Genomic DNA, 26,596 nt, shown 5'->3' with positions numbered 1-26,596 from the left:
TAACGCTATACAACGAAAGTGTTGCAGGGAAGGTGATGCGTCGGTTCCTTACACGCAAGAACGGTGATGCGTCGGGTCCCTACTGATGCGTAGGGGATGCGTCGGGTCTTCTCTGCGAGGGGAGGTGATGCATCGGTTTCTTACTGCGCTTTCGTGGCGATGCGACCCGCAACGCCGTGATGCGATGAAGATCCGGTGCGATGAAACAAAATGGCGTCTTCTCCTTGATGCGACACAATGCGTGCACGCCCGACGGCTGTGCGGTGACTCAACGATTCTTCTGAGCCGGGACAGGCCCTGCGACACGCTTCCCGGTGATGCGGCAGCATCTGATGCGACGTCGATCCTCTTCTCCAGTGATGCGAGGCGTTTCGGCAATGATGCGACAACTTCAGCGGCGACACGCTTTCCCAGCGATGCGATGACAACGGCTGAGGCAGCGACATGCTTCTCCGATGATGCGGTAGCGCCTGGTGCGACGGCGATCCTCTTCTCCAGCGATGCGAGGCGCTTTTGCGTTGTGAAGCGACAGCGGCAGTTCGGCGACACGCTTCTTCTTCGTACGTCATGCTTCCAGCTCCTTGCGACATGCAGTCCCTCAGAAAGCCCAACACAACTGCAGGCACTTCCAAATAACTCTTGGGGAGTTGGTGGGTGAAGTCTGTTGTCTCTGAGACTTCAGCAGGAGGCAAGCTCTATCTCAAGCCCTTGGAGATACTTCACAAGTTGAATGAAAGTAGCACAAAGTCCTTTCTCCTCTCTTTGGCAGTCAGGCAACCACTGCAGGCCAATACCTCACGCTTAGGGATAGTCTCTCCTCAATCTCTCTGGTTCCTCTCCTCAGCAAAGGTTTCTTCTTGTTTCCCAAAAGTGATCTAAAGTTCTGGGGTCTGGGTCCCCCTTTTTATACACAGTTTCTCTTTGTTCTCTGAAGGCAGAGAGGCCTTTGCCTAGTCCAAGCCAGTTCTGGTCAGTCCTGGAGCACTCTGTTTATATAACTCCTTCTTTACTTTCACAGTGCAGGCCAGGGACATCAGACGCACCACAGGAGGTGGAGCCAGCATTGTGGAGGGAAGGCGCAGCCCTATTCAGGTCCCAGGTGCAACTCCTCCCTCCTATCTGCATGCAGATCTCTCTATTCATCTCTGTGCTGACTCACTCTGTCTCCTGGAAACCCCCAGCCCCTGTCACTCAAACGCAAGACAAGGAATACACAACCTAGCAGAGGCAGGCTTGGATAGTTAGACAAGAAAATACCCACTTTCTAAAAGTGGTATTTTCAAACGCAGCATGTTAAAACCAACTTCACTAAAAGATGCATTTTATCATTCTGAGTTCAGGCAAACTAAACTCGAATTTCTACCTAGTTCTCGGAGTCAGTTAGCATTATAAGATGTAATAATCAAACTGCCCATTCTGGCCTATGGGGGACAGGTAGCCTTGCAATAGTGGAAAAAGGCTGTAATTCGCTATTAGGACATGCCACACACATCAGGGCTTGTCCTACCTTATACCTACAATGCACCCTGCCCTTGGGCTTACCAAAGGGGTGACTAATAGGCAGTAAAGGGAAGGTTTAGGGACTGGCAAGTGGGTGCACTTGCCCAGTCAATATGGCAGTACCAGACTGCACATAGGGTCTGCAATGGCAGATCTGAGACACACTTTTACAGGCTTCTTCTGTGGGTGGCACAACCAGTGCTGCAAGCCCACCAGCAGCATTTGGATTACAAGCCCTGGGCACACTCAGTACACTGTACTAGGGTATGACAAGTAAACCAGACCAACCAATCATGGAATCACTAATCCATACATCAATTTGCCATAGGGAGCATATACATTTTAGCACCGATCAGCAGTGGTAAAGTGCCCTGAGTCATAAATCCAACAAAAACAGGTCAGAGAAAATACAGGAGGAAAGCAAAAAGTTCAGGAATGACCATGCCAAAAAGGGCCAAGTCCAACCCTTACCATAGCAGAGTTTGCAGGGGTTGGGTGCTGAAAGTGAAAATGTATTCTTTTTGTATGATTGCTTTGTATGTGCTGGAACATGGTGAACTGGTGCGCATTCTTGGAACCAGTTGCTTCAACAGCAGGTCTGCCTTACCTCTCCTAACCTGAGCCTTCCAGTGGAATGTCCAAACGGGTATTTTTGGTGTTATTTATGCATTAATCTCAATCTCCATAGTTCGTTTCCTCTTCTCTGGTTTTCTCTCTCTCTCTCTTTCTCTCTCTCTCTCTTCCTCGCATCCTCCCCAACGTGAAGTGCAAGAAACGTGTTTACCATCATGTAGAAAATGGGGTTCCAATAACTGACAAGTCAATCACTCACTCGCTTGCTTCCCCATTCAGCTGCTTGCTCACTCACTCAAACTCGGTCACTCTCTTGCTCACTCAGTCCCATACTCACTCACTGGCGCACACACACGCACACACACACACACGCACACACACGCACACACACACACACACACACACACACATTTACTCTCTTGATCACTCTGATCTCTAGATGGACAGGCCTGATAAACAACAACGCTTTCTACTGATGTTACTCAGTAGGCCGTGGGTCCCCTCTGCCTCTGTGAGACCACGCTGAACTATGACCTTCTTTTGATGCAGCTTTTCTTATATTGTTTTTCCCTCCACCCCCATGCTCTCTTTAGGCAACCATTGGTGAGGGGGAAAACTCAGAAACCAGCCGGGTGACTCTCAGTGCGTACCAATCTTTAAGCCAGAGTTACCTCTACATCCAGGCACTCACTAGCTTGGCGGTGAAGCCTGGCACACTGGCATCCTTTAACCTGAAGCCTGTTACTGCTAAGCCTGAAGCGATCATCTTCCTGTATTATATGGTGAGTCTATGCCTGGGAGCATCTTGATGCTGCTATCATCTCCCCTGGGAGGAGGGTGTTGACGTTGTCTGATGAAGGCACTTGAGGACAATACTAAAACACACAGATGTTTTGCAGGCTTGGACAAGAGAGTTACTGAGGCTATGCCTTAAATGGGACCAGAGAAAGAAAATTAGGACAGACATCAGAACATGATAGACTTAAGGAGGTTCTAAAATGTCTTCTGTACCCATAGGTGGGCAGATTGCAAAGCCTTTAGCAGCATGTTGAGTCTGTGCATTGGGGTTGCGGTTAACGAGGGCCATAATTCTGTGTAGTGTGGCTCAGTTACCAAATGCTGTAACAATGTCTGTGGATCATTTCCACTGTGGGGCAATAATAGGGGGCTTGTAGACATATTGGGACAAAATACTTGTGCCACAGTAACTGCAGGCACACCTGCTGAGCTTCCTTGCACGTTTCCTCTGGAGCAACCTCCACTACAAAAATTGTCAAAAGAAAGACTGTATTTTTCACCAATTGTCATGAAAATAAATGCATGGTGATTAAGATTATGGTCTGTCGCACTCTCCTTGGTTTATGATGAATAATGTATTGAATACCATGAGCTATTAAACCGTTTTTTCTAAAAAGCTCATAACTAATGAGTGATATCACTGAGTAGGGATTAATATCCCTTTCTTGTAATGAAGGTCTAGGACCACTGTTTTTTGTATCGATGAGCTTCCTTGTCCGGCAGCAACAGCACTGACATGAAGTAATAATATTAAAGGGAGCCCAGAGACCAGGCACTCTGCCAGGAATAGATATACAAATGTCATTGAACCAGGATGAGCAGGAAAGAAGCAAACAGGCAGAAGTGGATAACGTGCAAGGCAGGGATGGAAACAAAACCAGGACAGGACTAGGAATCTGAGGACCCAAGATCAGTCCCAGTTCTGGTTTGAGAATTCGAAGAATGAGAACCAAAAGAAAATACAGACTTCAAAGTAGGGAGCGGAGGTCCGGGTCGGCAAGGTAAGCGGATAGCCAAAGAGGGGTTGAAGGCATGTGTTTGATGCACCGGTGGAAGGTACTAACACCAATCAAAGCATGCATGCAAACATCCAGCGAGTAGTGGCAGAGTTCTGAAATTGGTCTACAGACCGAGAATTGAAGTAGGAATGTGCCGCTGTGAAATATCTGGTGTAACTTGAAGCTGAAGGTGGGTAAGAGAAAGGAAAGATCATCCTCTCCAATGGGTAATATACTGGGCCTGTGCCTTGTGAAGGGCTCTTGAAGGCACCATCATGTCTGTCTGGCTGTCGTTCAGGAAGAGCAGAACAGGGCTCTAATGAAGAAAATGGACCCACAGCTCAGTCTGTGATGATAATCTGTTCCAAAAAGTGAGATCTAGAAAATATCAAAAAAAACAAAGTACAAATCATAGATAGAAATCTATCAAAAATATTCAAATTCTATTTCTAAAATAGCTAATTTGAAGAGGCACTTGCAGTTGGTGAGGTTGCAGTAAGTAGCCAGCACCAGAAACAGCTGTCATTGAAGTCGCATCAGACTGTCAGCCTTGGCTGGCATCCCAAATCATCACGGACCGACCTCCTGGAAGACGCCACAGATTCGAAACACTCACCAAGGGTAGTCATCATGCAATGGGAAAACATATTCAAAGGGCGGCCATCATGTAATCAGTGGCCATCCAGAAATATAAAACAAACACTGGGAAAGACAATCAGTCTTCCCTTTAATAACGGGGTACAGCTCCGCTGCCTTTGACAGTGCTTGTTAGCTTTTCTGTCATGACAATTGTAAACATAGTTCATCCTAAATGGCATCTGGTATATCAGCACGCACATATATGCATGTCAAAGACCATTCCAAGATAGTTGGTGGTGCATCAGCACGCATGCAAACACATAGCCTTCTTGGAATGGTTCTTGACATATAGGACAAGCATTCCAAGATTACACGTCATGCATGTGCATCCAAGCTCATGCAGGCCACAGCCAGCCTTCTTTATTTTATTATTAGACTTTATTATGAATTTACAATTTCAAGATGGCAGATGGTCCTTTTAGAATAAGTAAATAGGAAATATGTGCATAGGAAGTATTTATGTTACATCAAATGTGTCGACCCTCCTGAAGTATAGCAGTAAGAATAGGTGGTGTTTGTCAAATGAGTGGAAAACCTTGAAGAGTTATTAGACATGTTTTAAAACTGTTTGCCAAACTCATTAAGATCCAGATATCAGTTATTTCTCATTTATCCTCATGTTTTTTTAGATCACAGAATGGTGTATGTTTTTTTAATTTGCTTTCTTTTTTCTCTGTCTGCCCATTTTCATCTCACTGCTATCTTGTTTCAGCTTCACTCCACCCCACAACTCACATTATATCTCATTTCTCTTTTCTTCCCATGTTGTTAGACCTTCACTTTGTTCCATTCCTTCTCTTTTATCTTCTCTCTTATTCCCTTTCTCCCACTCAGTTCCTCTTTCATTTCCTCCTCTCTAAAGTCTACTCTTATACTCCTGTTCCTTGTGACTTCAGTGTTCCTTATTCACCCCTTCACAGGCTTTGAACAAAGGCCAGATACTCTTCTTGAGGAGAGTGGCAAAGGCAGATCTCACCACTATCCAGTTCATGGTCACTGAAGATATGATCCCATCTTTCAGGCTGGTCGTCTACTACTACCTCAGGGACGAGATCGTAGCCAACTCCGTGTGGATGGATGTGGAGGATTCCTGCGAAGGAAGGGTAAAAAAAACTTGAAAGGGGTGGGGAACTAACACCTTTGTGCAGGGGAGAAGAACGCACTTCCATTTATTTCGTTATTTGGAAAAGGCTATATGATAGCATTTTTGTGAAGTTATGAATCGACCAAGATCTGCATTGCTATGAAGAGATCAACAATCTTGTCCCTGCATTTTGTGCTTTGACAGAAAATGGAAATATTAAAAACAGTAAGCCTGCCAGCAATGTTAAAAAGTGAAAAGAATATAAATAAATTGAAGGACCATTGATTACGGGATGATGGGAGAGTTCTGTACACTGTATTAGTCCCAGTGTAGAACAGAATAAAGTTCATTGGGTTAAAGTCAATTTGAGCTAAAGACTGCTTGATCTACTTGCCCCAAGAATTTAAAGTTCATTTGACCAAAAGGTAAATCTATACATGCAGATTTATTTACGTGTAAATTTACTACTGCACCTAGGTGTAAATCTACATTTATTTGGTATTCACCATTTATGAGTGTTGATTTACACCTAAGTGTAAAATTACATGTCTCCAGGCACTGAAACCAGAGGGTGGAGGCATCTAAAACTGAACGTACAAGTTTAAAGTTATTACAAGTTACTTTTTTACATGCAAGTTGTGATCTCCAACCCCTGGGCAGAGATCAATACCACATGGGTAGAGGTCTCCACCACTGGGGAAGAGATCTCCAGCACTAGGGCAGAGATCTCTTTATGATAAAGTATAGTATACAGTTTAATATTTAAAAAAAAGACATTAAAAATATTTTAATGTAAAATATAATTGTATATTACTTCAACATGATTATTATTAACCTAGATAATATAATGGAATAAAATGTTACAGCACATTAACTCATCAAATTAAATGCTTATTAAATATTCAAATAAATAATGGGGAGAACCTGGCAAGGAATGAAACGCGAAAGCGCTCTATGGGAATGCATACTCGATTGACTGGTAACCTTGGACAAACCTAGATTTCAAGTGCCTACATTTTTATGATGAAATATTGCGGGGCGATCTGGGTTGGGAAGAGCACAACAGCCACCCCTACACACCGGAGTTCCCTCTATGGTCCCTACCTAAGTTCCGGGAAGTAGCACGCATACATGATTGTGATGCATGGATGGAAGCGGGGGTACGTATGGTTGGGGATGTGTATGACAATGGTACCCTACATACATTTGAAAAGGTAGGTGACGTATATCTCTTTGCCAGAGGTCAGTTCCTGACATTCAATGCAGTGATGGGTGTAGTCGCTGGTACATGGGATTCAATTGGGAATGAAGCCCTAGGTCCAAGGCGCTTCTGGTGATCCTTACTCATGGGAGTGATATGCCAGCGGTGATGTATAATAAACTGGCAATAGCGGGCAGATTGAGAATATCTGAGGATCACTGGTGGCGGTGTCTGTGATATGTGTCTGTGGTATCTAGGAACCCATGCATCTACTACACTCAAATCAAATGTTTACGTCATACATACCTGTCCATGCAGTGTTTAGGGAAGATGGCTAGGGTAATTGGCACTGGGTGTCCCTGATGTAAAGCAGTGAATGCAAATGTTTTGCCAAATGAATAATTAGAGGCTTTTTGGAGAAAGTGCTTTGTCTCCTTGCAAATGTTATAGGTGGGCAGGTGAAATTGGGGCAAGTCCCATAGTATAAATGTCATCAACATTCTGCAGGGTTTCTGGGTCTGGCATTGGTTTCGGCGAAGTAGATTATATCCATGTGTTGTAAAGCCGCGCTAGCACCAGAGTCAGAGTATGGTTAAAAGATGTGCACAGTTGAGCGCAAGCTGATGTTGGAACACAAATGGGAATACATAAACGGGCATAGGCACATAAGACTTAAGACTCATTTATGATCAGGAAGGAAGATTGACAGGATAACTACGCTTATGGCTAATATGATTAATAGTGTGGTTGGTACTATCTTAAGAATAAATGTAACTGCACCATGCCAAATTTTAGAGTGCGAATGCCATGCAGAACTTATATAACCGTACCGTGACAGCTGACCACATGGTTCACGATTTATGTGAAGCAAGACATCTTTTCTACCCGCAGATCAGACTAGTTTACTATCAATCATTATCATTGATGGGCACCCATGTCATGTCACAGTGGTTCTGTTTGATGTTATTACAATGTTCCAAACTGTGGTCACTCAGAAGGCAAATTGTCAAGAGTTATAAATACAGTCTAGATTGCGTCATTATGTTTTATTATGCTGTACTGATTATTATGTACCTGTATGGAACTAAAACTTTAATAAAGAGATATTGAACTAAAAAGTCAAAACAAAAATAACAAATGGATTTATAAATATTTTTCAATACAATTAAAAAAATCCACCTTTACTAGCATTTCAATATCAAAATAATATTTAGTAAATGTATTTAAAATAATTGTATTTTTCATTAATAGTTTAATTAAATAAATACAAATATATATTTTTAAATAAAATTATAAAATACACATTTACTAGCATTTTAATATCAAAATAATATTTAGTAAATGTATTTAAATTAATTGTATTTTTCATTAATAGTTTAATTAAATAAAACATTTTAATAAATATTTTTCAATAAAATTAAAAAATCCACCTTTACTAGCATTTTAATATCAAAATAATATTTAGTAAATGCATTTAAAATAATTGTATTTTTCATTAATAGTTTAATTAAATATTTTTTTTAAAGTGCCTAATATTTAATTTTTCACTTATTGCAATGTTTAACGCTAAAACATTTGAATTAATACACAGATGTGTGTGTGGGATTTATTTTATATTAATTCCTATTAGGTTTTATTTTAAGTCCTTGCTTCCAATTTTTCTATGAGAGTTTGTTGCAGTACCTATGAATGACCATGTCTGGTGCTAGACTTACTCCTAGACGGGACTGGAGTACATGTACAACTGTTTTGTGACATTTTAGGCTGTAGTAATTTTAGAAGTGTAGTTTGTGAAAAGTAATGGTCTAATACTTTTGTGGTTGGGTGTTTATGTTAGTATGACCCTCCCTAAACCCCCAACTTAACCCTGCCTAAACCCCTCTTAATTTGTAGTAAGTATTCCTCATTTTCCAGCCACTCCACTTTGTTCCTCCCTCATTTGCTACTAAGGGGCCGATTATGATCTCGCCTTGAAAGTATTCTGACCAAATCGGTTCCGGAATGCTTTCCAGACAACTCAGATCAGAGTAGTCCGACCGAGCGATATGGATGCTTCTAGATGCTTCCGGAATGCGATTCGGTCTGACTCCCATTGACTTCAATGGTAGCCTGTGTTCCGAACGAGAACCCAAATCCGATTCAGAGCCCTTCCGAACGGGATCGTAATCAACCCCTAAGTAGTAAACCTAAATGTGAGATTTCCCCGGTATAAAAAGACCAGGGAGGCGGCGGTGGAAATTTACACTTGTAGGCTTGTGAATTGTATTTTGTAGTAAGTAGTGCTGCTATAGTACGACTGTATGTACTACAAAATGTAGTGTGGGCACCATATGGATTTTTTTCAAATTCTTTCTTTTCAGGTACTGAAACTTTTACAATCCATCTTCTTTTATATATAATCATTGTTTTCAGATACATTCCCTGTTATTCTATACCTGTAAATTATTTTAGGTAGGTCCCATATCTGGGGAAACTGGATGAATTAGCTCCTGTGACGTATTTCTTAAAACACTCTGTGCCTCTTGAGCATCTGTTTCAGGTGAAGCATCTCACTGCCTCCCAGAGACATACTCCCAACTCCCAACTCCTGTCCATAACTTTTTTTATTATTAAGCTACTTTCACTTGCTGTAAGCCTGGGGTGCCCAACATAAGACCAGGGAGGTCAGATCCATGCCATGTATTCAAGTCACAGACATGAGATATATTTACATTCTGTATAATCCTGATCAACTCACATGGATCTTGCCTTACTGAATCAGATATAGACACACTTGCTGTATTTATTCACTTGACACACAAAAGGTCAGTTGCTCTGATATCAGAAATAAACCTTCCTAATAACATTAAGAACTCAGGTGTATTGCAAAAAATGTCAAGTCAGGCATCTAAATATATATTTTTTAATCCTCTAGCTGCACGTTGAAAGCAATGTGAGGGATGTCTTGAAGCCGGGTGGTTCTTTGAAAGTGACGATCGAGACAGATGACCAAGCGAAGGTCGCCCTCGCTGCTATTGACACTGCTGTCTACATTCTAAACAAGAAGAACAAGCTGACCCAGAAAAAGGTAAGGCAGTCTGAAGATAACCTGTGTGCAGCTTGATAAAGAGAGCACTTTTACAGTACTTGTTCTCCATCACCAGGGCTTCCCTGGCACGTGCTATCACCTAAACCTCCACGATGAAATCACGATCATCAAAACCTCTACTACTCCTATTTTGGCAGATGTTTGTACTACTGCTTCTTGCCAAAGCATCATCATCAGTCCACTGCAATGTCTACTTTGATCACTTAGTGCACCACTACATTGCGAAGTACCATCAGCAGTAACTTTATGATTTCTACTGTGATCACTGAGCGCACCATCCATTACTGAACTTTTCAGTACCAGCAACTTTACAATTTCTACGGTGATCGCTGCACACGCACAACTTCCTCTCCTCCTTTTCTGACAACTAACCCAGCTATCAAAAATATCTCTACTATTATTGCTGCTTGTACCACTGTGTCCTGAAAGCTAACTATCATCAGTGCCACTACTAGTAATTGACTAGCTGTCTGAGCTACTTTTCACCACCAACAATAACTTCACTACTTGCATATCGCATCCAATCCCTCTTTTTTCAATCAGTACAATCCACGAAAAACATGTTTGTGTCCTCATTGATTTACCACTATCATGATGACAACACTTCCACTCCTGCTTCTAAAAATTGAATCACCTCCGGACCCTAGTTCCTTCCTCATCTACAAACTCCAGCAATACTACCTGTTTTGCCACCACAAACTTTGTTTGTAGGACCTTTACCACCACTATTACCACAACATTTGGTAAGTATACCATTAGATGCATGCTCCTTCCACTGCCACCTTATGGTGCCTGCTCAACCATGGCTATTTATACTACTTTAACTATCTCAACTTTCTTCATTATCACTGCTTGTACCACCACCTCTACCATTATTGGCACCGTTCCCTTTGTAGACACTCCCTCTATTGCTTTTCGACTCCCATCATCCATAATACTATAGCATTCTCCCTAAGTACTTCCCCACACCACACTGCATCACTACTTATTCACCTATCTGTCACACCGAAGGCCATAATCACTTTCTCGACTGTATATTTCATCCAGCTAATGCTGTTGTCATCATTTGCCCTAAACCCTGCATCTGCTACCTCAGTGCAACCATGCACTAATGAATGGATTTACTGTTTGAAAAAGTGCAGGTGGGCTGTGAGCAGGGAATGGGTATTCTAGGGCTGGAAAAGATTGTACATTTGTGAGTATTCACAAACATACATTTTTGTGGGTATTCACATACTACTTGCCACTTTGCAAACAGTACATCTATTTGCATGGTGGTAAGAGGAGTGTAATGCCCCCAAAATTGGTGTACAGGAAGAGGTTTCTCCAGGTCTCTCTAGGAACTTAGTTTAGTTAAGAAAAAAACTAGACAAAGCCATAGAACTGTCAATTTTTTCAAGCATTGGTATTTCTGATGGATTCTTCTACCCATGTGACAATCCCCAGGGCACTAAACTAGATATGGAAACTCAAAAAGTAGTGCTCCTGTGTGTCAGTAGGTGACGCCTTGTTTCTGTGCGCCAACGTTGTCCTGCTCCAGAAGTGTTAATGTTATGTGGTATTTATAAAGCGCACAGCTACTCCATGGAGTGTCCCGGCGCTAACAGGTCCCCCTTGACAGAAAACAGTGTGCAACCTCATCCGACAAAGTCCTCATTACTGAAGGAACAGCCAGGTCTTAAGTTGGCGCCTAAAACTAAGAAGCTCTTGTTCCTGTCTGAGAGAAAGAGGCAGACCATTCCATAGTCTTCCAACTACCACCTGGAATGAGCGTGCCCCCTTCCTAGCCCGAAAGAATTTAGGCACCGACAGCAAATGTTGGGTCGATGACCTCAAAGTCCTGGCTGGGGTATAGGGTGAACTGAGCCTCATATAAGCACCACCCAATCGTCCTGACGTCAGCTCCTTTCTTTCTGCTCCTTCAGATGAAGATCAGTATCTCCGCTCATCTATTTCTTCACTCTGTGAAGTCATTTATTCATTAAAAGATTTTCTATTGTGCAATGCAGCATGTCACCCCCAAGACTGCAGAGGTTAAGCTTCGTAAGAGTTGTTGCAAACAGATGTCTATGACAGATCCCCATGAGGTTTGTTTGGGTTCCGCACATGACTCTAAGGCTTCAACGTTTGCACCGTGATGAATCTGAAGGATATTTGTGATCGCAAAACCCTGCAAGACTCCACTTAGGTCTCGCTACAGGTTGAAGTTGAGAATGTGGAGTTGAAGTATTTTGGTAAGTCCAAGAAGAAACATAAAAATCCAAGAGAGACTGGGCCTCTTCCTGCCACTCTCGTTCTCTGCAGAAGGTGCCAGGGAGTCACCATGACTCCAGGTCTCGCTCTCATTCCTCAGAAGAGCCAAATCTGACTTTGATTCCAATGCATCCTGTGTTCCTGGGTCTATCAACAATGCTGCAGCAAGTCAAAGCCTTTCGAGAGGCCATGCAGCACATCTTTGGCACCCTTCCGTCTCTCTTTGGCACACCTTCAGGCTGCAAGGATAAGCAGAGACCTCCAGCCATGTTACTGTCGATTAGTCCTCCTTTGGCGCTGTTGGTACCCTTTGAACAGAGTTCGAGTTCCACAACAGCATTGATGGTGATTTTGGATATGTGCTAAAGTCTGCGCTGGTCCAACGGATGTCAACAACAGCACCAACTCATCCAGCACTGGAAAAGGAGCCTCAACTCATTGTGGACTGTGACTTGGAGCTGAATTTATCTCAACTTCGATCCAAATCAAAATATGGCACAGCCAATACTCAGTCCCTTAGACCCTATTCTACTGCGTGGTTGTGCACTGAAAATACAGCATCCCAAGCAAATAAATAGATCCTAAACACACAATATTAGTATAGGGGTTGGAAGCCACCTGAAGAAATGAACAATGGTTGTCAAGCTGTTATCTCAGCAGGAGTTTGGTAATGGTATCTTGTAATCAGACAATGCATTGCTTACGAATGCCTTTCTCTTCAAACCCCTGCATGCAGGTTTTCCAGGCCATGAACGAGTACGACCTCGGCTGCACGATGGGGAATGGCAAAGATTTTGACGGTGTCTTTAAGGATGCCGGTCTCTCATTCATATCCAGTCAGACCGCCTCAACACTCCGTGAAGGTAAGGTCTTCTGACCATGTTGTCAGTCACAGATACATCTCTCAATCAGCGTTCACTCTATTTATTTTCCCTGTGTGCAGCAGTGAATGGTCTCTGTGCACTGCAACCAAGGCCATGTGGTTCACAAACATGTGACAACTCGCTAATCAAGCGATTGAGGTCCCAGAATCAGTGTTATTTGCCAGAAAGTATATAATTCACCCTTTAACACAAGATGGCACCTTAGTGTTGACCTCTTGTCTGACGCTTAGCCCTTCTGCAACAATCCATTAATGAGTCAATAGAGGACACTGCAGAATGTTAACAGATTATTTAGTGAGTATTGTATTGTAATTAGATTTATATAGCGCTTACTAGCCCTAACAAGTTGTTGAAGTCCTTTATGCAAAGCAGGACTCAGCTTCGGAACCGAAGTAAGAGGTTCATCCAGTGGTTATTGTTGGTGTAGGGTTTAGTCTAGTTCTCTCAAGGAGACCATTCCTAGTCTCCATGTCAGCTCCAGTGTCTTGGAGGTTATCTTATGTTATGTCAATAGGGGAGCTGGAGCGCATTAGGTATTGCTAGGTTGCATGGGCTGACCTTCAAAGAAGGGCAGGTGGTGATATTTATGATTTCACAAAAACAGTAATAGAGATGAAGGCAACTATGCACAAGACTTAGAGTAGGCTGTACTCCGAGGGGAGGCATGCAGAAGAGGGAGGGCAAGGAGAGGGCCATTCAAAGTAAAAAGGAGGGAAGGTGACCATCGGAAATTTTAAGACACGGTCAACATTTTTAAGCAGGGTTTTAAGCACAGGGAGTAGACTTTGACAGAGCTTGAAATCCGAGGATGTAAAACTGTAAGAAGAAACATCATATTTGCATGTGAGATAGTTCTATATGGGGCACCTTTGATAGGCCATAGAATCAGGTGAACAGTCAGTCTACTTCTAGGCTATTGCTAGAGCACTGCTTCAGTACGGAGGGGTTGCAAGTGTAAAGTAAAGGCTGACAGCAGAGATAAGGAACTGTCAAGCACATTAGACTGTGCTATATTGATGCAATACTCTCATTATCAAAGCAACGTGAAAGAATATATAAGGTAAATAATGCAAACCTCAAAAGGAGATTCTGCAATTACTCCAGCCATATCTTCTGATGTTAACCCTTAAAATTTGCCTCACAAATGCTTTGCCTACATATGAACGGAAAGCAATTGGATGCCCAGGTTTAGCATGGCACAGGATAGAGGTGAGAATAGCTTCGCAGACAGTGCAAGTGCATTGCCTGCATTACTGTAGCTGCAGTGAGGAGACCCAGACACTGAAGTGAGGAGGGAGAGACTGGGCCACTTTAATAACATTCAATGGCGCTGTTTATTTAACAAGGAGATGCAGATTCGTCTGTCTGAGCTGCAGTTTGTTGTTCAAGGTGAGGAGGTTTCTAGGTCATATAAGTTATTTGTCTGATAATTGCTTCAGGAAGGGCGACAACAGCCATGTGCCCATGTTGTGGTTGCTCCAGTTAGAGATAGCCCTAATGCTTCCTGCTGTGTGGTACACCACTTTGGACAAAGAATGTTTCTCAAGGGCAGCCGAAGAAAGGTATCAATAGTCCCAATCTAACACAGAGCTTATGTAGGGAAACGGGCAATACATGTAGAGGACCAGGCATATGATGTGGGATGCAGGATTTCATTTCTACTCCTAGGAGTGAAATCAGTTACATGGACCTGGGCCGGTGTGATACCTGTGCACTAGGAGGTGAGAGGCAAAGACTTTCTGTGTTACCACCATCCTATTAAGAACTTCTGGGGCATATTATCAAAGCACAGCGTTAAAATTATCGCCGCTTTAGAGGCAAAAAACTGCCAGCCGTAGTGCTGTAGAGTCCTGCTCCGCGTCTCGAAGATTATTTGACATCAGCGTTACGCTGATAGCCAGCACGTTCATAGCATCCCACTATAATTACCATATTCACTATCTTACTACTCAGAAGATTATTGCATATGTTCATTCATGTCAATGTAACTAAATACATGTTTGAATCATAACTTCAGTTTCGATTTTTGTTAAAGTATTCTGTATTTATATGCAAATTGGCAAAGGTTTTCAATCAATCAATCAATCACTGCATTTGTAAAGCGCGCTACATACCCGAGAGGGTCTCAAGGCGCTGGGGAGGGGGGGGGTGCTACTGGTCGAAGAGCCAGGTTTTGTAAACTTATTGAACAGTGCACAGTGTATATGACCACGTCGGTTTGTGTTTTCCCTGCTTTATACAAGATGCTTGACCCGGCAGCAAGCGTTACACTGTTGCACCCTTGTTATTAATTAGAATAGCCAGTACACAGGTTCAAACAGGTGTGCACCTCCTAATATATTCATCAAATGCCAAAGATAAGGACTTACATCTTGTCCGTGTTCAACTTGAGGCAGTTGTCTTTCACCCATTTTGTTAAGTTCTTCATGCCGTTGAGGAAGTTGGTCTTTGTCTGGGTGGGGTTGGCTGAGAGTGATAGGATAGGATAGGATAGGATAGGATTGGTAAAGCGCACTATACCCGAAGGAGTCAAGCCGCTGGGCAGACACAAACAAGGGGAAAAAAGCACAACAGCAGATTAAGAGGGGAATAGCCTTGTTTTCAGGAGTTTCCTGAAAGCTGAAAGAGGGCTTGCGTTGGCAATGGCAGGGGGAGTGAGATCAAAAGTTTGGCAGCGGCAACCGAAAAGGAGCAGCCGCCCCATCTGGATCTGCGAAATCTGGGCGAGACCAGTTTGTTCTGAGTGGATGATCTCAGAGTCCTCCTTGGAGTATACCATTGAAACAAAGATTTGAGTTGGGGCGAGCCTTTGCTATGCATGGCTTTATGTACCGTGCTTAAGACCTTGAGTGAAATACGCTCCCTGATGAGGAGCCAGTGTAAGGTACGGATCCCTTCTCTGGCAGACTGATGTTTGGGAATAATTAAAATCAGTCTTGCCGCTGAGTTCTGTACCACCTGGAGTTTATTCAGTGATGTTGCAGTGATATTAAGGGATAGGGCATTGCAGTAATCAAGACGAAAGGTAATCAGTGCGATAATGGTTGGCCGATGTAGTTCCGAGGGAATGAATGGAAGCGCCTTTCTGAGGGTTGTTAAAATATAACTGTACTATTCACTTGGGCATCAAAAGTCAGGCCCTCATCAAAGTTTACCCCCAGATTTTTAGCAGTTTTTACCAGGGCTGGAAGAGATCCACATTCTGAATGCCACCAGGCATTAGACCAGACGGAGTTCTGTGGTCCAAAAACTAGGACCTGGGTCTTTTCTGTGTTGATCTCTAGAGAGTTTCCTTCATCCAACGATTAAAAAGAGTAGGGCTAAGCGAGAAGCCCTGAGGGATCCCGCATGGGAGAGCAAAAGCTATTGTTCTGAAGCCTCCAAAACTGACTGTGTGCACTCTATCTGTTAAAAAGGAATGAAGAAGCTGCAGGGCTTTTCCCGTGACCCCCCACTTCCTGCAAATGTTGGACCATGCACGCTGGGAAGACGGTGTCGAATGCTGCCGATAAATCAAGCAGAATCAACACTGCCGAGCCCCCTTGGTCTACCTGCAACCGAATGCAGTCAGTGGCTGCAATAAGGGCAGATTCGGTGCTGTGACCGGCGCGGGATCCATTCTGGGAACGATCTAAGATTTCCTGTGAGTCAATATACGTCCTCAGTTCATTATTAATGAATTTCTCCAGGATTTTTGCCAGGGCAGGAAGGAGGGGAATAGGATGGAAATTCTTTAGCTCCAAGGGATCGGCATTGAGTTTCTTAAGGAGAGGGAGAACAATAGCTTCCTTCCAGATAGCTGGGTAGCAGCCGGATAAAAGTATTCCATTGAATACCTCGCACAGGAAATTAGCTGCTGGTCCTGGGGCCAGTTGAAGTGCGGAGGGCATGCAAGGGTCGGAGGGTGCTCCGGATTTAAGACCGAGGAGAAAAAGTGAGAGGTTGTCATCGGTGTATGAGCTGATGTTGATGTTGTGTGATTTGACGATGTCTGCGAGTGGAGTCACGTAGATGTTGAAGAGGGTGGGGCTTAGAGATGAGCCTTGGGGTACCCCACAGATGGTGGCCTTGGCGTGCAAGGAGATGGGAGGGGACTCTTTGGGTACGTCCTGTGAGGAAGAACGCCATCCATCTGAGAGTGTGGCCTGTGATTCCGATCTGGCAATGTTGCTGGATGAGTGTGTGGTGTGACACTGTGTTGAAAGCTGCAGAGAGGTCCAGGAGGATGAGGGCTGCTGTTTCACCTCTATCTAGTATATAGGAGCATAGAGTAGAGTATCATAGAGTAGGGTGGAGTAGAGTGGAGTGGCTTAGAGTACAGGGGAGTTGCATGGAGTGGAATAGCGTAGAGTAGAGTGGCGTAGAATAGAGTGATGTGGCGTGGCGTAGAGTGGTGTAGAGTGGCATGGCATAGAGTAAAGTGGTTTAGTAGAGTGGCAGAGTAGAGTGGCATAGAGTAGAGTAGAGTGATGTAGAGTGGTGTGGCGTTGAGTGGTGTAGAGTGGAGTAGAAAAGCACTGTGTAGAGTTAAGTGGCAAAGACTAAAGTGGAGTGGAGTAGAGTGGCGTTGAGTGGCATGGAGTGGAATAGAGTGGAGTGGTGTAGAGTGGAGTGCAGTAGTATAGGGTAGAGTGGCACAGAGTAGGACATTTGTGGTTGTAAGGTGTCAATAGAGACAGCAGATAGGATGAAAGAAGCATAAATTAGAAGCTGTATACCGGTGTTAAAAGTAGGAAAGCACATTGCACATCCAGGAATAATGCTGAAACGCTTTTAAAATAAAATAAAATAAAATAAAATAAAAAAATAGCATGTTGCAAAAAGCTGAGGAAGTACAAAGACGAGGAAGAACACATATAGGGTCCATGCTCCAGAGAAGAGCTAAGACTAGAAAGGAAGGGAAGCCTACGGGAGCTAAACAATTGAAGATTGTAAATGAAAGTGAGAATGAAAACAACTAGTGGTATGCTGTGGGCTGGTTGTAAGCCAGCTGAATTGTAAACAATACATATCACAGCACAACGCATGCTCTGTGTAGGGGATATCTAAAAACCCCACCACCCGTTTCTTAAAACATGGCACAATTAACATAATGAATTACCAATGAATTACTTAATAATAATTAACAAGCAATTGATACATAATTATTAATACATTAATTCCCACAATTACCCTATAAATTATAAAATAAAAAATATTAATATATAACAAATATTAATACATTTATTAAAATTAAATTACTTCCCACCCTAATCCTCTATAAACCCTCAACCTGCTCCCCAAAAAATGACACAATTAACATAATTAGCAATGAATTAACAATAATTAACAACCAATTGATAAAAAACTAATAATAAATTAATTCCCACAGTTAACAGTATAAAACATAAATTAAATAAATATTAATGATTACAAAATATTGATAATTTGATTATAATCAAATTACTTCTCATCCTTTTCCCCTATAAACCCAAAACCTGTTGCTAAGAAAATTACACCATTAATATAATTACCAATAAATTAAATAATAACAATTAACAACCAATTAATATTTAATTAATAATAAATTAATTCCCACAATTAACACTATAAAATCTAAATGAAATAAATAATAAATGCAAAATCTAATTACCATAAAATGAATAACTGCTAAAAATTGAACACATATATTAAAAAACCAAAGCAATACTTATACAAAAAAATAGATCACATACTTTTAAAATACATACTAAAATACATAACACTAATTAAAAAAATCGATTTTTTAAACAACTATATTTTTGCAAACGATATTAATGACTACGATATTTTCAAAAACGATATGTCTTACCTTAAAGTCGATATTCTTGATTACAATATTCTTGCTTTCAATATTTCTTTATCATGATATTTCCAACTCGATATTTGTGCATTTCGACATTTAAAACTCGATCTTCTGTCTGTGGACCACAGGGAACATCTCACAAGGGGAGCTTTATCTACTGCAATTGTCATCCTTCCTCAGGCCATATCTCCTAAGTCTGAGTGGTGTGTAGTATGTTTGATGGAGGAACTTAAAATGAATAATGAGTACATTTCAATTTGGGGTGAGCTCCCCTGTTTGTGTGCAGCAGAATGTCCATTCCGCTTGTGTGAGGGGTGTATCTAGAACCTCATTCCATTTGTCCCTGGGGGAGTTGCTGGACTGGGCTTTGTCAAGGTGCGATGCGTTATAGAGCCTGGTGACTAGTTTCTGTCTAGTTGGAGTAGTCAGAAATATCTGAAGTGCTGACAATGCCGGGGGTTCCTCCGGGAACTGTGGATGTAGACTGGGAATAGATGGGCACAGAATCAGATACGCAAAATGTAGTAATCGAGAGCCATGACCTATTTGGGCCATGGTTGTCCATTGAATAAACTTTCGGTCCGGGAACATGTCAACAACTTCACTATTAAGCTTAGCTCCTTGGGTTCCTTCATGACTGATATTGCTGGTTGGTGATCTAACGGTAATGCCTTCCCATATAGTGGGGTTTTGCGTGCAGGTTGTCGTGCATGGGATGAGGGTAACTACAAAAGATTTGTCCAATTTATACTTAGGCTTGACAGTCACTCAAACCAAAAGTATTACTGAATGATCGAGTCCAGATATGTTTCCGGTTCCTGAACATGTACGGCCATATTGTCTGCATACATTGAGATCGCTATGGGGCGAGGTATAAAGCATAGTGCAGACGCAGCGTGTCACTGGCGTATAACACATGCCAGGGGTTCCAGCGCTAGGGTGAAAAGGATCAACGACAGTGGGCAGCCTTGTCTTGTGCATCTGTGTATGGGTATTGCCTCAAATGTGACTCTGTTCACCCTGAGTCGTGCCAAGGGGTCTGTATATAGTAGGTAGACCCAACGAAGAAAGGCGTGTGGCACCACCCAACCGGAGGAAAATGGTGAACATGTAGGACCATTGGATCGAGTGAAAGGTTTTTGCGGCGTCTAATAAGACCGCAGCGGCTTTCAAAGAGGGGTGGAGCTGGGTGAATAATGCAAATATGGTGCGCAGATTTTGCGCTGTTGAGCGGTTGGGAATGAAGCCATATCTATATTAATTATTGACAGCAGCCAATATGAAGAGCATTGGTTCGGGGGCTAATCTGGCTTTAAAATCGTTATCAGGAGGGCCTCCCTAAATGACGGGGGAGCACTTGCCTATCGTATGCTTCTGCAAATACCCTAAGCGATTTTGGGGCCTAAAGATCTGCATATTCCTTATAAAATTCCACCAAGACAGGTTGCGTCAGGTATTCTCTCTGGCCATCTGTCAACCATGCCTTGGCAATATCGCCCATATATTGCGAGGTCTCGGCTGCTGTCGCTCCCTCGCAAGAGCTGTATATTGAGCATAGAATCGGAGAATTCCGCCCCAACTGAGGGGGTGCCATAGCAGGGTATTCAGTTGAGCCAGATCACCTCAGTTACATTGGACTGTGCCCATGGAGCTTTCAGTGACATGGCCAAGTGGCATTCTGGTCTGCCGGCTTCCCATACACCCGCGTCACAGGTCTGCGGCACATATGGTGCATTTTCTGCTCTGCTAGAGCCTCATATTCGGAGATTTGCGTCCTTATATTTGCCAAGGTTCTTATTTGTGGGTCGCTCTCGTACTCTCGCTCCAACTTCTGCAGGTTGCCTTCCAGTTTCTGTAACTGGGTGAGGATGTCCTTTAAAATCCATGCATGCGTTCCCATGCACACCCCCCGGATGGTGGCCTTGAATGCTTCCCCCCAAAGGACCCCAACGCTGTCGACCAAGTCTGTATTTATGTTAAAGTATTCCACTATAGCCTTGCTCACTGTGTCTCGGAAAGCTGGATCTAATAGCTCAGTGGGGTGCAGACGTCATTGGAACTGTCTAGGTGCTTGTGTTGGGATAAACAGTGTCAACAAAACCATGGTGTGATCTGATAGCGTTTTAGTCAAGTGACGTATATTTTGCACCCATGTGTTCACCTCCCTTGTTCCGAGTCAATAATCTAAGCGAGACCAGGAACCATGGGTCGCTGAGGTGTAGGTATTCTCCCTTCCACTCGGATGTCTCCAGATGTCTATTAGGCCAAAGTCATCCATTTCATTGCACATCAGCTGCTCTGCCTGTTTCCCCCTAATCTCCCTTTTCACTGATCTGTCCATGTTCGGATCCAAATATAAATTTAGGTTGTCTCCTTATATGGTCGCTGAGGGCTGTAGTGCCCTTAGCCGGCGCCAAAAGTGCGCATAGAACTCTGGTCCGTCCACGTTGGGACCATAGGTATTAATAATATTCAACAATGTGCCACAGAGCACGCCCTGTACTATCGCATGCCGGGCATTTTCATCAATCTCGGAATATATTGCCGCGAATGGGACCCCCTTTTTAATCAATAGCTTGAACCCCCTGGTGTAGTTAGAGTAAGAAGAGGCCACTCGGTAACCCACCCATCTGGCTCCTGTCGTCTCTGCCACTTTGCCTCTGAGGTGCGACTCCTGCAACAGCGCTATTTGTACCTTATGCCTATCTTGGTAGGCTAGCACTTGTCTAATTTTTGGGGGGTTATTAAGCCCCCACACATTCAATGGTATTAAATGTAGTGGTTCAACTTGTGGTGTTTTACCCATCTGCTTTAGCTGCGTACCCTTGTGTGTGTCTGGTTCATTTTGATCACAGCTTCACATCTGGCAGTTTCAGCCATCATAAATCTGTAGGCTTTTAACATAAAACTAACACTCCCTCCCCCTCCCACTTCAGCATCCCAACCATGCTAAAGGCATCATCCTTAAATACCTGAACGTCCCAAATACAGTGCATTAATAGACTATACCGTAATCGAGATATAAGACACCCATGAACGATAACTCAAGTGGGGATCACCCAAGGGGGGCAGCTAGTCGCTCGGCGTAACCTCCTGGTAGATGGAGGCAACAAGGGAGCTCATGCACCACTGTCTATTCGTGAGACGAGCAGCTGAGCAGGTTGGGCGGGTAGGCCGTGTGTGCAGCCTTTAATGACTCATCTATCTCAAGGCCTTAAACATTGTCTCTTGCCACACCATTTCTATTCAGTACAGTACTTACAGACCCTTCAGATCTCACACAGGGTGGTCCTTGTTCACACAGGATCTTGTATTCTGTACAGCCGTCCGCTCAGATTTCATCCGCTAGTTGACTGTTCACCTAGACGTGAAGCCATCTGCTGGGGTATTTGACCTGGGGCCCCTCAGTCCTCCTGTTCCTGGGCGGGCCGTTGGGTCCCCGTAATCTGCTTCACTTATTCCTTTGCCGCTTTTTGGAGGTGGAGCATATCTTTTGTGTGCCCTTGTAGTCGATCTTAAGTTTGGCTGGATATAACATAGCATACTCGATGCCCTCTTTTTGCAATTTCTTCTTTACTTGGAGGTATTCCCTGCGAGCGGCCTGTACCAACGCCATAAAATCTGGGAAAAATTAAAGGGCATTCCCTTGATATTGGATCTCCTGCCGTTCTCTGAACTGGTGTAGTACCACATCCCCATCTCCGTAGTTCAAAAGGCACACAACAATGGGGCGCAGAGGAGCTCCAGGGGGAGGCCTCGCCATCAGCGATCTGTGCGCTCTGTCTACCACCAACACATGCGAAAACTGCCTGGTATAAAAGATCTCCTTCAGCAAGCGATCTACTTCCATGTTTCCTGTGTTGGTGGTTTCCGGAACCCCCATATTCCGCAGGTTATTCCGTATAGATCTAGCTTCGATATCCTCGTTTTTTAGCTTAGATCACCTCCAGGACCTTCTCCATGTTTAAGCATTACTCTTGAGTGCTGCGGAGTGTGTCTTTGTTGTGGATATATGTTGCTCTGTCACCATTATCCTGGCCGATTGCTTATCCCGTTTGGTCACCATATGATCAAAGCATAGGTTTAGCTTGTTGATTTTCCTGTCAATACATTGTAGGCTCTGCTGCATCACCGCCAGCATGGAGGCCAGCCCCAATGAGCTCTGGGGTTGAATGTCCTGTTCCGAGTCTGATATTGCTTCCCTGCTGGGTTTGGCCGCTCTCATGGTTTCAAATGTTAGTCGGGATTGCTTCTTATCTGTTTTGCCCATGGTGGAGTTCTCTGCGTCCAGTGGACAGGCTTTGCAGCAGTGTATGTGTTGCAGTGGCCTTGTCAGATTACGATCGTCCTCCTGCACCACCTCTCACTCACTGGTTCTGCGCGGAGGCTAGACCCCGCCCCCTGTAGCCAGCGCGAGTTATGCTGATTCAAGAGTTAGGCTGAGGCGGGCCCAGGGTAGTTTTTGATGGTGTGTTGTGGAGGTGCGCACTCCCTTGTCTTCCACAGCGGCGTGTTATTTCAGGCAAGTCTCTACTAAGATCCCTTCTGGGGCTTAGGCAGTGCTCTATAGTAATATAAAGCTCTGGGACTAGCCAGGGGAAAGAACAAATTGGAGGTTATTTCTCACCTCAGCTATTTCTCTGCTGTAAGGTCACTTGGGGGAGTCACAATTCAAGGAGCGCCGATTTATCGTTCGCACAAACTATAATATAATTTCTTGGTAGTAGTTTTGTTGATCTTTTACTTTACGTAATTTCCAGAGCAGTTTTCTCTCTGCAGGCGTGTGAGGCGCCCGCACATAGTTATGGAGGGGTCCGGTTCAGCCACAGCCTCCCGCCCGGTCAAGCTGTCAGCGTCTGTGGTCCAGGACGGCCCATCGCTCGTCTCGGGCGCTATGTGCTCCTGGGCCAGCTGTACAAATCTGCTTGTCGGCCTCACCAGGGTCTGCCATTATCTCTCCCACCTGCCTCTTTCTGGAGGCCCACTCACCGCGGGATGGTAATTTGCATTGCAGACCACCCTCAGCAGGTCCCGCTTCACGGAAGTGCAGCACCTCCCGCTGCCCACAGGATCTGCCTGCTGCGGCTTCTGTTAGCCTCTTGTTAAAACTCTCTTCTCTTCAGTGCCAAACAACCTTCAACAGAGGGCAGCACACGCTTCACTCTGCAGGCTCAATACCCACGGCTCCCATTCACAGCCAAAGTCATCTAAAAGACAGTTAACACCCAGCTAGCAAACTTCATCGAAGCCAACAATGTCCTGGACATCTCCCAATCCGGATTCCAGAGCAGCCACAGCACAGAGACCACCCTACTCACCACCACAAAAGACATCCGCTCCCTCCTCAACCAGGGCCAAAATGGCAGCCCTCATCCTCCTGGTCTTCTCAGCTGCCTTTGACACTGTCTCTCACCGCACACTAGCCTCCTGACTATACAACGCCGGCATCTGCTCACAGGCAGAACTCAGTGAGTCAGACTCCCGCCTTTCCTCTCCGAACCAACAGAGACCAGATGCCGAGTACACCAGGGATCATCCCTCAGCACCACCCTCTTCAATTTCTACATGGCCACCCTCGCAACCATCGTCATAAACCATGGGCTCAACATAGTCTTCTTAGCGGATGACACTCAGCTCATCCTCTCCCTCACCAAATAACCTAACATCACCAGGTACAACCTCCAAGAAGGGATGAAAGCCGTTGCCACCTGGATGAAGAGAAGCTGCCTGAAACTCAACTTCGAGAAAACAGAAGTCCTCATCCTTGGCCCCACCCCTTCAACCTGGGATGACACCTGGTGGCCCCCTGCCCTCAGAAACTCCCCCACCCTAAGGGACCATGCACAAAATCTCGGCATCATACTAGACTCAGTGCTCACAATGAACCTCCAGATCAACGCTGTATCCTCGTCATGCTTTAACACCCTCTGCATACTCCCAAAAACATTCAGATGGATCTCTCCTGAATCCAGAAAAAGGGTCATGCATGCCCTCATAAGCAGAAAACTGGGCTACGGCTACGCTCTATATGCCGTAATCAACAAGAAACTACTTCACAAGCTCCAGACCATCCAGAATGCTGCAGCCAGATTAGCCCTAGACATACCCCGCCACCACCACATCACCCAAGACCTCCGCGATCTCCACTGGCTCCCCATCGAAACAAGGCCCTCCACAACATTGGACCAGCATACCTAAATGACTGCCTCTCCTTCCACGCAGCCAAGAGACACCTCTGATCAGCTGACCTCTTTCTGGCTACTGTCCTACGCATCCACAAGACCAGAGCGGGAGGGAAGTCCTTCTACACCTCTCAGCCAAGGCCTGGATCAACCTCCCCCTCCACACTGCCCCAGTTCAGGAAGGACCTCAAGACCTGGCTCTTCGGATGACCCCAGCACACTACAGAGCCCCCCCGCCTTTAGCGCCTTCAGACCCTCACTAGTGAGTAGCTGCGCTTTATAAACCACTGATTGATTGGCACTATTTTCACTTAGATCTTTAAAATTGCATATCTGTGGTTCTACTGATTGGATCTTTGTCATTTTGATCTCAAATAATTTAGGGCCAGGTTTGGGCCTTTTACAAGCACTATAATGGCTTTTGTGATGCACCAGCCCTAATTTGTGAGTGAGTAACCTATTACCGACTCGCAAAATAGGGTTTGCGAGTCGCTATTAGGAGGGGCCTGCCAAGGGCGTCCCTTCCTGATCGCGAGTCGCAGGGAAATGTACAATTGTTTTTTGATTGGAATGTAGTTGTAAAACAATCACAGTTTACCACCTAATCAGGTAGGTGGTAAGCCAGTCGCAAACAGGAAATGGTCCCAGAGGACCTCCCACCCACTTTATGAATGATAGTTAAAACGATTTTAAGAGCAGGCAGTAAAAATAAACCTATACGTTTACTTTTTCTTTATGAAACACATCCCTTTCTTCTTTAAGGAAAAGGGGCTGCATTAGAAAAAAGATGCTTTATTTGAAAGCAAACACAGACATGGTGGTCTGCTGTCCCCACAATCAAAAACAGAGGGGAGATGGTGGGAATGGTTTGGTTCACCCTCCAATGTACCTGTAGTTCACAAAAAAATCTGTAAATGTCAGATCCAAAAAACCTGAGTCCCCTCACTCACCCAGGGTTGCCCCAGGTGACATGCTTCATCATTGGGGCCATCCCAAATAGCTGCTGTTTGGGGCGTGCTGCAACTTGCGGAATTACGCAGGAGCACTTTTTTTGTGGAAAAATGTGTAGTGCAGTGTTAGTGGAGTGGTGAAAGTGATGTTAAAAAGTACCTAGCTAGTGAGCTAATATTTTATTCTTGCTCCTAGTTAGTATGGATAAAAAGAGGGTTAAATAGTAGGGAAAAAAGTAACTATTATGTGTATACAGTCCCGAATATTAGGTCGACATGTTTCGAGGTATCCCCTAAACCTCCTCAGCACCACACGGGGACCAGCCCCATGCATGCTTCTCCTTGTGAAAACCTATAATAAAGTGAGGATGCACACCTAATTTGTGAGCACCCGATTTAAAATATATACGGTTTTGTCTTTGACTCATAGTATCTGTTCAGGGAATAAAACAGTATTGAAAAGTTAGCTCATAATGCCTGCCCACCTCTCACGTGGGCAGGTCCATACCCAATGAGGTAATCCGATCAATGTACTCCTCTATAGTTGGTGCCTTTAGAGATAATAATTAATTAGTGCTTTAATCTAATGTGAAACAATCAAACACATCAGACGTCTCCTTTG

General features: G+C 44.1%; 1 protein-coding gene across 1 annotated transcript in view; it reads left to right on the top strand.

Moving 5' to 3' along the window:
- LOC146830518 (complement C4-B-like) overlaps positions 1-26,596 on the top strand; it is a 554,995-nt gene that overhangs the window by 188,661 nt on the left and 339,738 nt on the right. Inside the window, exons 12-15 of the mRNA XM_085604724.1 lie at positions 2,667-2,855; positions 5,429-5,611; positions 9,708-9,860; positions 12,871-12,997. Of these exons, the coding sequence (XP_085460850.1) occupies positions 2,667-2,855; positions 5,429-5,611; positions 9,708-9,860; positions 12,871-12,997 (652 nt within the window). The remainder of the gene's footprint in view (positions 1-2,666; positions 2,856-5,428; positions 5,612-9,707; positions 9,861-12,870; positions 12,998-26,596) is intronic.

The sequence above is a fragment of the Triturus cristatus genome, chromosome 5_1, assembly GCF_964204655.1.
Source record: "Triturus cristatus chromosome 5_1, aTriCri1.1, whole genome shotgun sequence".
Lineage (NCBI taxonomy): Eukaryota > Metazoa > Chordata > Amphibia > Caudata > Salamandridae > Triturus > Triturus cristatus.
This window is presented reverse-complemented; position numbering and strand designations above follow the sequence as displayed.